The 17,771-nt window shown below is 36.3% G+C and overlaps 2 protein-coding genes across 2 annotated transcripts; both read left to right on the top strand.

The window, feature by feature from the left end:
- Positions 1-525: 525 nt before the first annotated feature.
- LOC149822707 (glycine cleavage system H protein 2, mitochondrial-like) lies at positions 526-6,812 on the top strand. Its single transcript, XM_089981229.1, has 4 exons — positions 526-625; positions 2,872-2,960; positions 5,236-5,406; positions 6,406-6,812. Exons 1-4 carry the CDS (start codon positions 526-528, stop codon positions 6,532-6,534), a joined length of 489 nt encoding a protein of 162 aa, XP_089837355.1. The 3' UTR covers positions 6,535-6,812.
- Positions 6,813-12,202: 5,390 nt separating this feature from the next.
- Positions 12,203-17,573, top strand: LOC149822708 (chaperonin 60 subunit alpha 2, chloroplastic-like). Its single transcript, XM_089980345.1, has 4 exons — positions 12,203-12,299; positions 15,251-15,495; positions 16,986-17,186; positions 17,286-17,573. The coding sequence occupies exons 1-4, from the start codon at positions 12,203-12,205 to the stop codon at positions 17,571-17,573; spliced, it is 831 nt and encodes a 276-aa protein (XP_089836471.1).
- Positions 17,574-17,771: the final 198 nt, after the last annotated feature.

Consider the following 17,771-nt stretch of genomic DNA (forward strand, 5'->3'; position numbering starts at 1 on the left):
ACTTTAGCCATAAAATAATATGTTTTATCTTTTTTACATTGAAAAATTACTGATCTTAGTCTAAACTCGAGTCGGGCATGAGTCTGGTATGAAATTTCTCAAATCATACCTGTTTTAATATATTAATCGGACCCTTCGGGTCTGACCCAGATTTTAATCGAACCTTCTAGATTATCACCACCATATAACCCTACAGGGTATGATACGGGTCCGGTCCGGGTCAAACCCGACCCATTGACACTCCTAAGTGCATGCCCACTCACCAAGAAAGCATGCCAATTGCCGCCACCAACTGGGGACTTGGGAGTGACGGCACTGTTTTTTTTTTTTTCCGGTGCCGCAGAATGTTGGTGGGGTGCCACACCTGTGTCTGAGATGACACCTACTTGATTCCTGTGCCTTCCTGTTCCCAATCCCATTTATGAACACAAAACGAGAGAGAGAGAATGGTTCACCGCTAGCCCACACTGCCTCCCCTCGCTAGCACACCAAAAGCAACACTTCTCAAATCACTTCCGAACATCAATGGCTTCCAGAATGTGGGCTTCAAGGGCCGCCTCCTACCTCAGACTCTCACGCTCTTCTCCTTCTTCTTCTTCTTTTTTATGCAGATCCTTCTCCTCCGGTACTCTCTCTCTCTCTCTCTCTCTCTCTCTCTCTCTCTCTCTCTCTCTCTCTCTCTCTCTCGAAGGATCATAGATCGTGAACATTGAGGTTCGGAGTTTTGGAAGATCCTCTGCTTGCGACCGCGAACTGTGAATCTTTTATTAGTTCGTTTGTTTTCTCTTACTTTGACTCTGTTTGCGTTGCGCCTTTTCGAACTGGTAGTGTTCGATCATGATCCCGAAGTTAGCCATGTCGGCGGTGCGATATTCTTGTACTGCGTGATGTATTAGGTTTCTGTTTCTCTTTTTCTTGTTTTCTTTTTCCCTATAGAGATCATCGATGGGATGATGAGATCTCTGGGTTATTGCGGTATTTTGTGTTGTGTGTTGATCTTGATATGGATTCTGTTGATGTGCTTGGTTAGATCTATGTGTAGCATCCGCATTTTGTACTTTTTTGCAATCAGAAGCAAGGCCGTCATGAATGTGGACAGATCATGCTTGTTCAAGTGTTCGAGTCGATAAATTTCTTTGATGTTCTTCAGAATTCTATGGGGGAAGAATTTGCATCAATATCACAATTTCCGTTCGAACGACGAACACTCCATGTTCTGATAAATATTTACAATACATGCGAAGAGAAAAAGCAGAATCTTTGTCTAAAGAAATGCATTGAGAAACGGCAGATATATGGAGCTTTTCAACGAGATATTGCTTTATCAAATCTGAAAGTTGAAAGCAATAGCGTGAAATGCTAAAACGTGGCAGGTGGGTGAGTTGCCTGTACGATCAAGTTGCTCTGTTCTGATCACAGTATCAAAACAGAAGAGTGAGTTTTCCTGGCTTCAACCGATGAGCTTCTTGAAGGTTCTTTAGATCTAAATGGTTACATTTCCATGATGCTCTCATTTTTACCTCTGTACATCTTTCTCCATGTCCAGTTTACAGAACAAGTGATTACATACCTGTATCCCAAACCCATATCATGGTGGCATACTCAAAATCGTTAGAACAAGTGTTTTTCTTTTTCTTTTCAGCTTCCTGATGTTGCAGAAGCTGTGGTGAAATGAGTATGTTTTCCTTCTTTCTGCTTTGTGAATGGATCCTGTTTTGAGTTTTTCTTTTCTTTTACAAGGCAAATTTATTGGTGTGTGACTGCATATTAGAGCAGCTCGTGAATGTATTTGTTGTGTTTGTGGCATAACTTCTTCGAACTATAATAGTTAATGTTTATGTATTTGGAGGTTAATTTGATGATGTGATTGTTGATACGGCATCAATTGGTTTTCAATTACAAGTTGGTGGAAGACACCAATTTTTTATATGATGGATCATTTTTCCATAAAAATGGAGCTTTCAATAAGTTTTTCTTTTTCAGCTTCAAGGGAAATGTATTGAGGTGTGACTGCGTACTGGAGCACCTGGAGGATACATTTATTGTGTATTTGGCTTATCTTTTTCCAACTATAATGAAGAATGCTTATGCATTTGGAGGTTAATTGGATTATCTGATTATTGATTCAGCATCAATTGGTTTCCAATTAGAAGTTGGTGGAAGGAAAAACCAATAGTTCCATGTACAGAATGCTAGATAAACGTTTTGCAATTAGGGTAACAGAAAGTTGCCATAGCTATGGGAAGTTATGTGCATGTAATATATTTTCACGATGGAGATGCTTGTCTATGTTTCCCGCAATGCACTTTAAGATTGTAAATACATGTCTGGAAAAATAATTCAGAGAAAAAACATTTATGAAGGGATTCCTTTGCATCAAACATCTCTAACTCCTTGATTTGAGGGAGGAAAAGCGAACTGTAAGTTTGTGTAGAATGTCCACCAGCAAAGAGGGGGAATTAGTAGTGAAAGATAATTAATGTGAAAGACATCTAATAACCGGAAAAAGAAAGAAAAGTTGTGTTCATAACCTTTCACTTTAGCCATGATTCTTATACATTTTGGATGGCTGTAAACATGTCATGCCTGTACCTTCTGATTTTACCCACATGCACCACATGTAAAATGTGTTAGGAATATACGCAAAAGGATGGGATTGAGGCACATGTAATTTGAAATCTTTTATAAGTGTAAAAATCATATGTGATTCAAAACCATGTAATTTGTGGATCACATTAAATGGTTGATTTCCATAGCTGTCTTTTCTGTTTTGCGTAGGATAGCTTTTTGAAGTAAATTTGTGTTGGGAAATGCCTAATTGACAAAGCATGATTTCCTTCATACTAATTTTTCCATTTTGTCATGTTGCAGTTGTGAAGGACTTCATGTATGCTGACTCTCATGAGTGGGTTAAAGTGGACGGCTCTTTGGCTACTGTGGGGATTACTGACCATGCTCAGGTTATTATTTTTCATTTGTCCAATTTTGGATAGATCTTTATTTGCTGGTGTAATGATATTATGTGAAAAGGTCTCAATGATGGCTCTCTTATCACCACCTTTTCATTTGATTGATATTTTATTTTGGCACTTAACAAATGAGAATTATTAAGTTTTCACTTAAATTGGTTATTGACAATTGAAGTTTGTAAGAGTAAAATTCACAGAACTGGAGTATTTGTTACCTTTTAGGATATTCCTGATTTCTATTCTTCTATGTTGCATATTGTTATTGGATAGCTTGTGCTGTTTAGAATTGAAAAAATATGCACAAAAAATTGGAAAATATAGTACAGTTGCAAATGATTGTTAATTTTATCACATTACATCAATTATTCATTCTATTTGAGGATATTGTTGTCTGCTATTAATGCTAGTGTATAAGGTTCCCAAATTTAGGATGAGATGAGTGCATTGAAGGAATTTTAGTGTTGATGCCAACAAATAGTAAGGGGATGCTTAAAGGCTCTTTTAGCTGGTATGAGTGGTATCCCTTTCCCATCTTGGGTGAAAGAAACGGGCAATCACACAGATGGGAAAGTGCCAGCATGGCATGTGTGGGACCCCACATTTCCCACCCCTGTCCTTATTTCATGTGTAAATCCCTTTACACCTCCCACCATGTGGAGTTTTCATGGAAAAACTCATCCAGTAGGAGATCTTCGAAAATCGTGCCCTTTCCCATGAAAGGGCCTTCCCTTCCATCGTGGCCCTAAGTGTTGAATTATGGGTTTGCTGTTATTGGTGACTGCAAACTTGGTCTAACTGGGAAATACAAGAAGGAAGGAATGACTTGATTACATAGGGCATAGGAGTTGTATTGCAACTCAACCACTGGTTGAGATATTAAACATAAACTCTGCAATACATCTAGACTTGAACCTCATTGAGCCATTCTTAAGTTCCCAAATCTTAGGTTAATATAAATTAATGATTTTAATATTCTTATAAGTGTTGTTTTTAATGTGGCCCATAAGAAGAATAAAAAAAAGTGATTCCATGGACGTTGCACATAACTCTAGGTGGGTATTAGGTTATACTATTGGGTCGCCTGCAAATCATGAGCTAATCATGTGGCCTGCTGCATGTTCTGTCTTGACCTGCAGGTGAAACATGACTTTTAGGAGGTGGGAAGGTCCTATTTCTGGGTCTCAACTTAGCCGGGTCAACTAGGATGACCCTTATGGTTTCTGTTTTGACTGACTGAGAGACTTATCATAGTGCTGCATCATGTTATTGAGTTTTCTTTTCTTAGTCCTTTGACTAACAAATTATTCAGTCTACATGAAAATGTCTAGAAATCTCAGCTGCTATGTCACCTGGGTACGGGTACGGGTACGGGTACGGGTACGGGTACGGGTACGGGTACGGGCACGACACGGCAATTCCAAAAAAATGTGGGTACGGGGACACGGCTATATATACATAAAGTTAGAAATTAAAAATTGATAGGACACGGAAAATGGTGTGTTGGTACCGCCCCCCTGTCGGCACGGGTACGCCACCTAAAATGATGTGTCCCAGTAACATAGCTCAGGTGCTGAATACGGTAATCTTATCTTCTTTAAAACCATAGCATTTGGTTTTTGCTAGCTTGAGTTGGGAAATGTTGTTCATCAAACTATGATATAATATCAATAAAATCATCTTGTGTATGTTTGTATCAATTTATGGAACTGCATCTTTTCCTAGTTTATATCTTGTTTAATATAGGATCTCACCCTTAGTATGAGATATATTAGATTCTTTTCTGCTTTGTTTGAAGAATAATGGATTTAACATTAAGTGAACATGTTTGTATATTTTTTATGCATTTGCATGCCCAAGCTGTGAACAAAACCTGTTAGTAAATAGTAAGTTTGCTGCATCATGTGTAATACAATGCATATCTTGGCATAGTTACCAAACGGAAAAGTAATGTTCATAAGACGTGGTTACTATCTTGCTTGACAGCCAAAATGTTCTCTTAGTTGTGATACAAAGTTATTGAACTCCATGCCTATTGGTTTTGTTTCTTGTTAAAGACGTAAAAGTGTGTGTCACAAGCAAATTTATAGAAGTCATGCAGGGTAATAATCCATAGTAGGGCAAACGAGGAATTGAACTGAACATCAGGCATCTGATATGGTTATAGTTGCATATTAAACTATGGTGCTAGAGATAGTGTAGTAGATCCTATGAACTGCTCCCTTGTTGCAAATTCCTGATGTACTAATTCGTTCATCCTCTATTTCAGGATCACTTGGGTGATGTTGTATATGTTGAATTGCCTGAAGTTGGAGCCACTGTAAAACAAGGAGGTAGCTTTGGTGCAGTTGAGAGTGTGAAGGCAACTAGTGACATCAACTCTCCTGTTTCAGGAAAGGTAGTGGAAGTCAATGAAGAACTTGGGAGCTCTCCAGGCTTGGTAAGTCATCTAGTAATTCACTCACCTTAAGTTGATCACTATTATGGTGACAAAAGCAATTACACTTAACAACAAGAAATGTTTAATTTCATCATTTGTTTTCAATTTAATATGTAATAGTATCTTTTTTCCTGAAAATGTAATAATAATAGTAATAGTATAAATCAAATATGATATGCTTCTGGTTATAATACTAGGGGTTAAGAATTTGGGTAATTTCAAAAGCTAAAAAAATGCAGAAACCGCCCATGTTCTTCTATTGGGCTGTTATCATGTATGATTCTGGCTTATCTCTTATCACTTTAGGCTGCAATTCAGTGTAGCCTTTTGGCATGTGATAGTCCGTACCTCAGCTTTGGCTGTCTGGTTTTTTATATTGACTTTGGGCAAACGTGAATGCTTTCCACTGGCATGAACTTGCATTTTGCTGACAGTACCAGTTCATAGATTGTCTCTTGATAGGCCTTGCTTGTTTGTTGGAGTGACCTCCAGCATTCTCCCATGTTTCGTAGCTTCCGTTTCTCATTATTCTTCTTTATGATATATTCTTCTGTTTTTTCACGCTTGTTTGTTAACCCTCATCTCCTTCTCTTCTTTCTTATAATTCTCCCGCCACCAATGGAAGAAAATTAAAGATAACATGAATCTGATTGTCTTGATGTGTTGCCTCTGTAGGAAGCTAGCATCACAGAATACAAGCTCAGACCTTCCAATAAAGGACTTGCTTGGTTAAATACTTTGTTTTTTTGGGGGGGTTGGCCAAGCCAGTGAAATTGCAAAAGAAAATGTATTTAAATTTCATTGCTTCATTGAATATTTTAAAACCCAAGTATTCCAATTTAGTTTTCCAAGTGTTGTGCATTAGTATCCCATTTTTTCTTCTAAATGAAAACGTGCAATCTTGAAAGTCTTAAAATTTCAGCAAACCAAACTTGTTTGCTTTTCTAGGAGAGAATCAGGAAGACTGTGATGATGAATCAATTCTTTCTTATGATGCAGGTTAATGCTAGTCCTTATGATAATGGTTGGATTATAAAAGTTGAAATAAGTGATGCAGATGAGCTTAAATCCTTAATGGATTCAGATAAATACACAAAGTTCTGTGAAGAAGAAGACTCTAAGCACTAAATGTGGTCAGGTAATGCATTTTGAGGTCATTCAGTAAGACAACATTTTGTCTGTGATGTTGGTTACAGTTCTCAAGCAGAACAGTTCTGTAAGTTTAACTTTCATCTTTTAGTGAAGAAATCCAGCTTTGCTTGATATTCAAGGTTCGTGCTTTCTGCATGAGCTTGGCATATTCCTGCATCTTGGGCTTCTTTCTAGTTGTATCCCTAGTTTTTTATTATGGTTTAAATAAACCATTTATTGGCTATGGTATTACTTTTTGTGATTTAAAGTATGATTAAAACAAGGAACTTTTTTTTTTCTCATTCATCATTTCATCATGATATTATGTGCATTTTGTATCATCTTTACAATTTTGTCTAGCCCCACCATAGTCCATCTTGATGGCCTTAATCTTCATTCGATCGCTGTCCACTGATTCATAAACACGCATTCCATCATGTCAACTGATTCATAAACATGAGTTCAGTCATCAATTTCATGTGCTTTATGCATAATTCTCATCCCTTGAGAGCTTCCCTTTGTTAATTGCTTCTTTCAAAAGAATTGAAATAATATTGAGAATATGCGATACTTTGGTACTTGATCAAAACTTGCAAAAAGATTTGTTTGGGATTCAAATGCCATGCCATTTGAAACAACTATGTATCAATAATGTTACTCCATTTTACCTTACTGGTAAGGTGGTTTGGACTTTGTTGTATAAACAGTTGGCTTGTCCAGGGTTGGACCAAATGAACAAAAAGAACGGAACAGAACATTGGTTTTGTTCGTTCTTTAATAATTGTTTCAAGTCCAATGTGTTTGGACCATACTCAGATGCTATGTTTCAAATGTCCGTTGTTTGATGATGATGTGCGGACAACTTGAACAATCTTGGATAATGGGTTGAATTACTTCATTTTGGATCGTATGACCCAATTCGTCCACCCTTTTACATGTTTTAACAAGTTTATTATGGTTTTTTGCTCGGATATGGATCTAATTACGAAATTATATCTGAAATCATGAATTTGAATTTTTGCCGTGAATATGGATTTGTAATTGGATTTTTGCCCCGAATATGGATCTTGAATGGGATTTTTGCTTTGAATATGGATTTTTGCTCCAAATATGGATCTCAAATTGGAATTGATGTCGGGGTGAGAGGAGAGAGTGAGAAAATCGGGGTGAGAGAGAGACTGAGGAGGGGAGGGCACCCCCATCGAGGTTACATTTTTTTTTCAATAACCATGTCCCCCCAGTCCCTGTTCATTTGTAACAGGGGTGGGCTGGAACGTTATTTACACCGAAAGTGGGATGCGGAGGAAGGTGTTTCGCGTCCTACGTTTGTTAAAAAACATGTTCTAATGGGCACGATCAATCATACCCTTAAGGGCTTCAAAACTTACTTGGCCAACCATTTGCCTGGTCTTTTGCTATTTATATGGGTTTTCTAAATTAAGCTTTTATTAGTTGCCTCTCTCTCCTTATAAGCCATTGCGTTTGCCTTATTAAAAAGAAAAATTTTATCCGTCTCTTTCCCTTTGCCCTCTCTTTTTGTATTTATGTCGGTCTTGGTAAAAGTTTTTTGTTTCTTCCTACTTTTGTTTTTCTTTTATGTTTTTTTTTGTTTGGGTTACGGAACCCTTTTTTCCTTTTTTTCAGCCTACTGAGCTGCATCAAAGTTCCCTTCTTCCTCTAGTCCACAATCTCAATGCCTTTTAATAGCCTCAGCTACCAGTACAATTTAGAGGGCAAGTGAACAATGTACTTCTCTGGTTCACCTCAAATGTTGTGACCTGACAAATCTCGGGAGATTTATGAAAATCTTACGAAAATATCACGAGAAATTACCTGAAAGTTAAAAATGGCAATTTCTCACGATATTTTCATCAGAAACATAAACATCGTGTTTTTTCAACGTGGTTTTTATCGGCTATTTATAGTAAAAACCTGCATATTTTTATTTTTTACTTATTTATAAAAAAAAGTTTTTTTATGTTTTAAATTATTTATAAAAATATTTTTATATTTAAAATTATTTTTTATTTCAGAGATTTTGCCAAAAAAACGTGAGATTTACCAGAAAAAGTTAATTTTTTGTGTCTTTGGCTGCAGAGATTTTGCCATTTTTTTTACTTTTGTCACTATGACCTGTTGTCTATTGGTAATACTACAAAAGTTCAGCAACGAGTGTTTGTTCCCCTCTGCAAAATGATCTTATGTCACACGGATACGACATAGCGACAAAATCCCATCCCCTACGGCAAAATTGGTAATTTTATCGGCTTAAAGTACTGACTATACACCTGTTGATAAATATCACGATATTTATGAAAAAAATCGCAAAAAAATATCATGAAAAATCACCTGAGGGCAGTAGATCCAAGGGGTTTGGCGTAGTGGGATGGAGCCTAGACCGTTGGACAGGCAGTCTAGGTTCAAATCCCATGGCTGTCACAACTCCATGGGGTCAAGGGGTAAGCCCTCGGAGTTTTATGCTAACATGGACAGAGACCGTAAGTACGGCAGGCTGAGCCAGTGTGGTTAGGTCTCTGTGCCTGGAGCGGTTTCTCTGAGTAAAAATAAAAAAAAATCACCTGAGCGCTGTAATTTTTGTGATATTTGCAAAATATTGTATTTTTAACATAAATATCGTGTTACTTTTTTAATGGCTATTTATCATAAAAAATGTGTGTTTTTATTTTTTTAAATAATTTTTATTCATTTTTACCATAGAAACTTTTTTCAATTTATTTATTATTGCAGATTTTACCCAAAGAAACACGAGCTTTTTCATAAAGTTTATATTTCTCGCAAGTTTTTGGCTGCCCATATTTTTGCCGTTTTAAACATCCCCTTAATTTTCTCTATTTGCAGTCAATAAAGTTGGTGCATCATGCAAGGGAACATCAATCATTGCAGCATTTGACAATGCAACCTCACTAGGTAGGGCTGATCGGGCTCAGCTTGTTACGGGTTTACCCCTGCTCAGACGAGCTCACGAACCTAGCCCTAATGAGCCAAACTTTACAAGCCGATCACGAACTAGTTCATTTTTTTTTAATATATTTTTAAGTATTTTTAAAGCTTGATAATATATAAAATATATAATATATGTACAAAACATATATAATATGGTTATAAAAACATAATACGTAAAATAAATCAAGCCAAGACGAGCTTGCCATGTTCATGCTCAGCTCATTTACTTAAATGAGCTAGCTTGTATCTTGTCTTGCCCAGCTCAATTTTTTAGCAGAACGACGAGCTGTGCGTCTCATTTTCCAGCCCTGTTTGGTACAATTTCTCCACCTTTTATCATGATTGGATACAGATCAGGAAATACCAGATTCAGATTTGAATTTGAAAAGGCAATTATAAATCATTTCAGATAGCATACAATTGAATCCGGATCTGAAATGCATATAGTGATACTGGGTCTGGTAAAACATGATTAAGCACATGCTAATTGAAACTAATTTTTAAGCAGAAATCGAATTCCATCCGAAAAATACTGATCAAAATACAAAAATAATATGAAATAGCAAATCCTGATCTGATATGATTGCATTGGATTCAGATCATATATCCCACCATTTCCGATCTGTTTTCAAACCCAGGTCAAGCTACTTACTTTTTAACCAATGCTTCATAGATCTTCAACCTTACAAAGAGTTCAACCTATGGAAGGTCAGAATTTTTTTTCATGGATGGAGAAACTACCTTCGGGATCAGAGACCTAGTCGCATTGGCTTAACCTGCCATACTTATGGTTGCCTTTTCGATAGTGTAAACCCGCGGCGCGCCTTTTGCTCCCCTAGGAGTCCCCCAGCTTGGGCTGAGTAAGCACTTATCCCTTGCCCTCGTTAATGCAAGGGGTTTGACAGTCATGAGTATGGAACTCTGACCACCTGTTTAGGCAAGGCCCATAATTGAATGCAGCTATGGAAGGGTGTAAAAGTCTTGGAGATAATCAGAATATTCTTATGCAAAAGATGGGAAGCTTTGAAAGAGCTTGTATTAGTTGAGCACATCAATCTAACAACTATATGGCCAAGAGGTTAGGCAAACTGAGTTGGTTGCACCGGAGGGGGCTCCGCTTGTCTGGTAGGAGAAGCTAGTGCACGTCACCTTCTGTTGGGACGTTGAAGTTCGAATCCCAATGGTATCATTGTATAACTGGTAGGGGTCTGCCTAACTTCAGCTTGCCTTTGAAGAAAAAAAACTGAGTTGGTCGCGTATGGATAGAATTTGGAAAGATAAGCCCCTTGAAGGGTACCCCACCGTAGAATAATGTGACAAATCATTTTGTAATATGATTTCATGCATTGGTTGGATGTACTGGTCGGGTCGGTCTAACCCTAGTTTGATTATCAAAAAAAATTGAATGCAGCCTATCTGTTAAGGTGGCATGTATTGGACGTGGAGAGAAAGGTCCCGATGGGAGGGTTAAAATAGTAAATTTGATTACTAACCATGGTTGGATAAGGGTGGAAAAGCAACCGAGCTCAAACTCAACCCCTGTATTCCTCGGATAGGGTTTGGTTGACCCGAATAATATTTGGTTTAGTCTTTTTTATCCATAACAGAGTTTCAAGTTTGGATCAGTTCAATTACCCGATATGAATCTGAATTATTGATAGCCAACAGACCGCATTCTGCCTTGGTAATAAGGGCAAGGTAAACTTGCCAAACAAAGTGAGTAGAGGGTGTTCAAGCTTGGCTCAATAGCCAACAGACCCCAGATGAAATCAAGCTCATGGCGAGCCTAAGTTAAATGAGTGAAGCTTGAGCGGACTCGTTTGCACAAAAATAATAAACAAAAAATTATCGTATTGTACATCAAAAATGACATGTTTTCCAAAATGTTTTATAATTTTTGAAATCCATCCTATGTTCAAAATCGCAAATATCTGACTTTCTTAGGATCATTTTACCCTTCGTACGAGTGAACCTCCTGAAGTTCATGCAATATATACAATCTTCGAGTATTGCAAACTCTCACTAAAAGGTAGATTCACACGTTTTTCCTTTTTTTTTGCAGACCTCACAATGTTCGCATGACCAAATTTGCAAACTTTTTGTAACTAAAACCTATCGAAACTTTGCAAATAATCCACTAAATTTGCATATATAGTATGAAATTCACATGACTAAATTTGTAAACTTCCTATAACTAAAACTTAGAAACTTCACAAATATTTCACTAAATTTGCATCTATAGTACGGAGTTTGCATAACTAAATTTGTGAGCTTTCTATATTGAAATTTATCATAACTTCATAAATATTTCACTAAATTCACATATTAGTATGAAATTTGTATAACCATATTTATGAACTTCTTATAATTGAAACCTGTCAAAAGTTCGCATATATAGTACGAAGTTCGCATAACCAAATCTATGAACTTTCTATAACTGAAACATGTCAAAACTTTGCAAAGTTCACATAGAACTATGCAGATCTCATTTAAGTAATTGGTCCTCAAGGAGATTCACAACTATAGGTGATCTGCACAAATTTTTGATATGCAAATTTTGTTACATTCACATGCTTGTTGAATCATATATATAAAGACATTTTTGTTCATTTTATTTTTTTTTCTCGATTATTTTTTTAAAGAACCCTAATGTATAAATGTCCTCACATCTGCAAATATGTGACCATATTCACATATCAGAATGTGTGAACCTGAAACCATATTTGCAAATGTGGACAAATATTTGTGGATGTTCATCTTTGAGACTTGTGAGATCCACATAAAAATAATGCGTGAAGGTTCTCACATCCACAAATATGTGATCGCATTCTCATATGAGGAGTTAACATTATTAATTGGACCACATTTGCACATCAGAATGTGTGAACCTAAAACTATATTTTGTTAATGTGGTCAAATATTTATGGATGCTCATCTTTGAGACTTGCGAGATCCGCATGAAAATAATATATTCATACAGTAATTCATTTCATTTATTGAAAAATAAACTTACTCGTACATATATTATTTTATTCATTCAAAATTGTACTTGTTCATACAATCATATATTCATTTCATTCATTCAAAAATAAACATACGCATACAATCATTCATTTTATTCATTACAAAATTTGACCACCTGCTCATACAATCATTCATTTTATTGGTTCATTCAAAAATGAACCTACTCATATATATTTATTACGATCATTATAAAATGAACATGTTCATACACGTATTTATCTCATTCATTCAAAAATAAACTTGCTACAGTATATACATTTCTGTTACAAAGATTTATAATATTATGCATTCCTATTATAAATGATATGTAAAAATAAAAGAATATGACTATACAAATTATATATGTTTGTTAATGTATCTATACAATAGAAACAAATAGGAGCACCAAGTTGAGGATGCTACAATTATTGTCCTCGTGCTCTTAGCTCCTCAAGCTCCCTATCTTTTCTAGAGACAATGAGATCTTTACTAGATTGCATTGTTGCTTATGTTTGTGGAAAGCTCTTGTAGACCTGAAATAATAAGGTCCTTGCTAGACAGCTCTCTATCCTTGGATTTAAGCAGATCTTGTTGTCTATGAATTTCAACTCTTGCAAAAGCTATGTTTGCACTCTCTACTTGAAATCCTTTGTTGCTTCTATCTCCTTGTCCTTATTTGCCTATTCTCCTTTCATTTGTAATTAAAGTATATATAAGTGTATGAGGTAATAAATTTATAATAAAAGTAAATTTGTAAACAGAGTTAATATATGCATATGTGCATTACCATCTCATTGAAGCCCCTCTTCATCATGGAGTGACTTGGCAACTGTTGAGGGTCAGCAAGTACATTTTATAGCGATGGAGTCCCATAAAATACAAGTCGATGTCATCACCATCGTTGTACCAGTTTTTCAGTTCAAAGGAGAACAATGTGGGGTAATCATTAGACCTATTCTTCAAACAAATTGGCATGCTTCTTCTAATGACAAAAGGGTGATGGGGTTGTTGCTGAGCATATCCAAATTGTCATAAAACTCGGTTAGTCTTTTGGTATTCGGTTTTATTCATATTGTGCAAACAAATGTCCTTCCTCGTGAGGTCTACGTCTTGGACAACCACATCTTCCTTCACTACATTTTTTTCGTAGGGACACCATGTTACCTACGTAATGAAGTTTCATTTATGGTCAGTCATATATTGCATTATTTATAAAAATATAATCATTTTTTCAATGTATACTTGAATATGCTTTGGTCAGCATGCACAACTTTTTTTTCGTGTGACTTGGTCCACATAGCAATACATGGAAATTAAGGGATCGGATCACGTCCAAGGGGTTTTTCGATGGATATGTGCTCTCATATCCAAACATACAAAGATTAATACATGAATTAATATACACATTATTAATTAAAGATAATAAAATAATATTTTTATATTAATCAAATCAAATTAATATTTATACTTCCAATAATACCATGTCGATCAAGTTATGTTCGCACTTTACTTGACTCAATATTGCATACAAGTATTCAAGCGAAGCTACTCTCCATATAAATTCATCAATATGATCCATGTCTTTCATAGTTGCATATATAATGAATGAATTGACTTTCCACCACTATCATTGAATAAACAGGTTCCCAAGAAGTAAAGTAAGAATGTCCTCAACTTTCTCTTTAGCCTATGACGGGCCTTCCCTCCAACACAAGGTATCTTTTACTTTATTCTCTCGGCTTTGTTGTTGTCATATATCTTCCTTAACAGAACTCTAAAAAGTAAAGTTATTCATTCCACCATTACTAAGTCAAAGACAAAGTTGTACCATACTTCTTGATCAAACCTTGAGTTATTTTCACCCCATGTGTATCTTAGCATCCATGGCTTGGTACCATAGTTGGCAAACTCGGGACTCTGGCTCAAATTGAACACCTACTGGGTCACTGAGTCAGTGGGTTGACTCGGACAAGTCAGGACTCTATTTTATAGTGTAAGCATATGAATAAAACATGGAAAAAACTAAACTTCAAGGTAATATGTCAATAGCTAAGTTACAAAAACTTATAAGTATGCATGATTATTAACATTTTTTAATGAGCAATATTAGATTTTTTATAACAAGTGACTTTATATAAGAATTATGCATTAAAATAATAAAATACATGATAAAATTTTTTATTTAATAGGTTGGATTGGAACTCCTGAATCGTGACCCAGTTGGGGTCCGATCCGGGTAGACTCAAGGTGATTCCCGAGTAGACTCGCCAGGTTTGCCAACTATGCTTGGTACTTTCAGTCAGAATATGTTTAGTCTGCTGAGCGGCCATGTTAGGACTTAATTAAGCCGTTCCTTGCTTTCCAGACCTAGTTTGAGTAATCCTTCCAAGTAAAAGCCTCTGAACTTATGCTTGTCCTTGTCCAGGTAGGTTCTTATTTTTGTTGGACTTTCATGATGCCTGCAATTTGGTAATTTAATAATTTGGCATTTAAATCTTAGTATTATTTCTAAAGGAAGTGAAATGGATCATGAGAATCTGCTTGATTTTTTGTCTTCACTTTGTGAGAGTAGTGTGGTGCGGACGTCTCTTCAAAAGTCACTGAGGTTGCACCCTCTAACTTTAAGCACTAAGTTTTTTGGTGCACAATGTTTAATGTAATTGTAAAGTTATGCCCCTGACTTGTGAATGATCATTATTGATATATTGATATCTACTTTTCTGACATCATCATTGAGATCAAACAGGGGCTGATTTTCTTACTGGGGATCTGAGAACGGGCCTTGCTGATGCAACATCAGACCAACTTGGTACTGCACAGAAAGCTACTATAACAAACAACTCGACAATGGTAGTTGCAGATCCAGCCACTAGAGGTGAAATTCGGGCAAGAATCCATCAATTAAATCTTGCTGAAACAGATAGTGCATACCTGTCTGAGAAGCTCTCGATGAGAATTGCGAAGCTGTCAGGTGGTATTGCTATAATCAAGGTTGGTACATCCTTTCTGAAATTGTCTTTATAAAATGTCATCTAGCTTTTGGTTGTACTTATTCTAAATCGTGATATCCAGATTAAAGATGTGCTGCAAAAGAATATGCTATTGAGAAGTCCTGGATTTTGGTGTCTTCTTCTGTTTGCTGCTACTAATTTAAATTAATTGACAAGTTATTGGCCACAAACTAAGATTTAGTGCACTTCAAAAACTTATGGTTTGCAGTGGGGAAGGCCAGCATCAGCTGAACATATAAGATGGCAGGATTTAAATAATGTTGTAGTTCAGTTTTGACGTTGAATCTTTTTTTCACCTGTATCATTCCAGCGCAATCAGAATCACATTAAATAAAGAAACAGCAGAGAAAAAACTAAGGTGCCAACTTAGTCTTCCAGAGCTTAGCCTCTAGGCATCCAACATATATATCATAGAGAAAGAGAAGGTCAAAAAGCATTTGGAAGGAGCTAACGAACTCTCAAAATGATTACAAGTCACTTCATGATGCTCATACACATCCATATGCCACGTGGCAAACCAATCATGCTTGCTTATGCACCCTTGATTTTTTATCTCTAAAACACATCTGATTATGAAAATGCCTAATCTAATGCATGTTTTCTTCCAAGCAAACTATGATAAATACATCTGCGACTATGATGTTTGAAGGGACCTCAGAGAGTCTGTATACACATTTGTGTGTGTGCTTGTTTGTGGCGCATTAAGAACAAAGGGTGCAAAGAAAACCATTGGATTGCTTTTGGATTTGTTGGAAAAAGAGGATTTTGTTTATTGCCCACCTACTCAAGGCCCTTTTGGAATTTTCCTTTTTCTTTTTAGCCAGTTTGTCTTTCTGACCTTAGATCACTGAGCTAGAGTTCAAATTAAGTCTAGATTTTGATCAGAGCAGCCGTGCGTCGTTCCAAAAATATAAAACCAAATATCTGCTGTTTTGCTTGTGATTTTCCATTGGACATGCATTTGCAGCCCTATATTATCTTGCACACCTGTAGACCACCTGTGATGAGAAAAAAATCATCCGGGTCATTGTTCAATACGTCAATTTGTTGTTTAATATTTATACATAGAGTGGATGTCTATCCATGTGTTCTCCATAGTATGTCAACAATAGCCTTACTGTTTTGCACTAATACCTCATCATGCAACACACATATTAGTTTTGGACATTTAGTGTTTGCATTATTTCTTCCTAAAGAGTAATTTTACATGTTTAGTTTCCTACTTTCCTTCATTGAGTCATAATGTTGGAACATATTTCATGTTAACATTTTTATCTATTAAGTTTTCCTAGTTTTCTTTGATTGAGTCATAAAATTGCAACTGGTTTCAGATTTAACATGTTTGAATTTCTTTGTTCTATCTTTATGATCTTAACGCAATCTGTCTTGCTGATGGTCTTCTTGTTTCATTGCTGTGATATTAATTCTAATTTTCCTTTTGAGTTACAAAGAAATTGCTCATTGAAATAGGTTGGTGCACCAACTGAGGCTGAACTGGAAGATACGAAGCTCAGAATTGAGGATGCAAAGCATGCCAGTCTAGCAGCCATGGCAGAAGGTATCGCCCCTGGAGGAGGGGCTGTATATGTCCACTTAACTAGGCAAATTCCTGGCATTAAAAATCTGATGGAGGACCCAGATGAGAAGCTTGGGGCTGACATCATCGGCAAGGTATTGCTTTTCAACCTGTGTATGGATCATCCAAATTGTTTGCAACCAAATATTTTTTGTTCAACTCTTGATCATCAAGTTAATTTTCTGATTTTTCAGGCACTTCTTGTACCAGCCACATTGATTGCTAGTAATGCTGGAGTTGATGGGTCAGTAGTAGAAAATATCCATGGTTGTGATCACTGGGAATTCGGTTACAATGCAATGAGTGGAAAGTATGAAAATCTTTTTGATAGTGGTGTAGTAGATCCTTGCAAGGTTTCAAGATCTGTACTTCAGAATGCTGTCTCCATCGCTGGTGTTGCTTTAATGACTCAAGCTGTCTTAGTTGAGAAAATAAGAAAACCAAAACCAGCTGTTCCTTTTGTTCCTGGAATAACTCCATGATGCTTGACCAAAAAACAACGGTGCTGGGGAATGAGATGCCATTCTGGCAAGTCTTGCCTACCAAAAGTTTTGCTAGTTAGGAGATGCAATTTTGCCAAGCCCTTTTTTTGTTCCTTAATATTTTTCCTTTGTATCTTTACTATTATGACCTCTATAGTGTTTGGTATTGTAGTAACATAATCCTTTTATAGCATTCCT

This window comes from Nuphar pumila, chromosome 11 (assembly GCF_984573655.1).
Source record: "Nuphar pumila chromosome 11, dmNupPumi1.hap1.1, whole genome shotgun sequence".
Taxonomy (NCBI): Eukaryota; Viridiplantae; Streptophyta; class Magnoliopsida; order Nymphaeales; family Nymphaeaceae; genus Nuphar; species Nuphar pumila.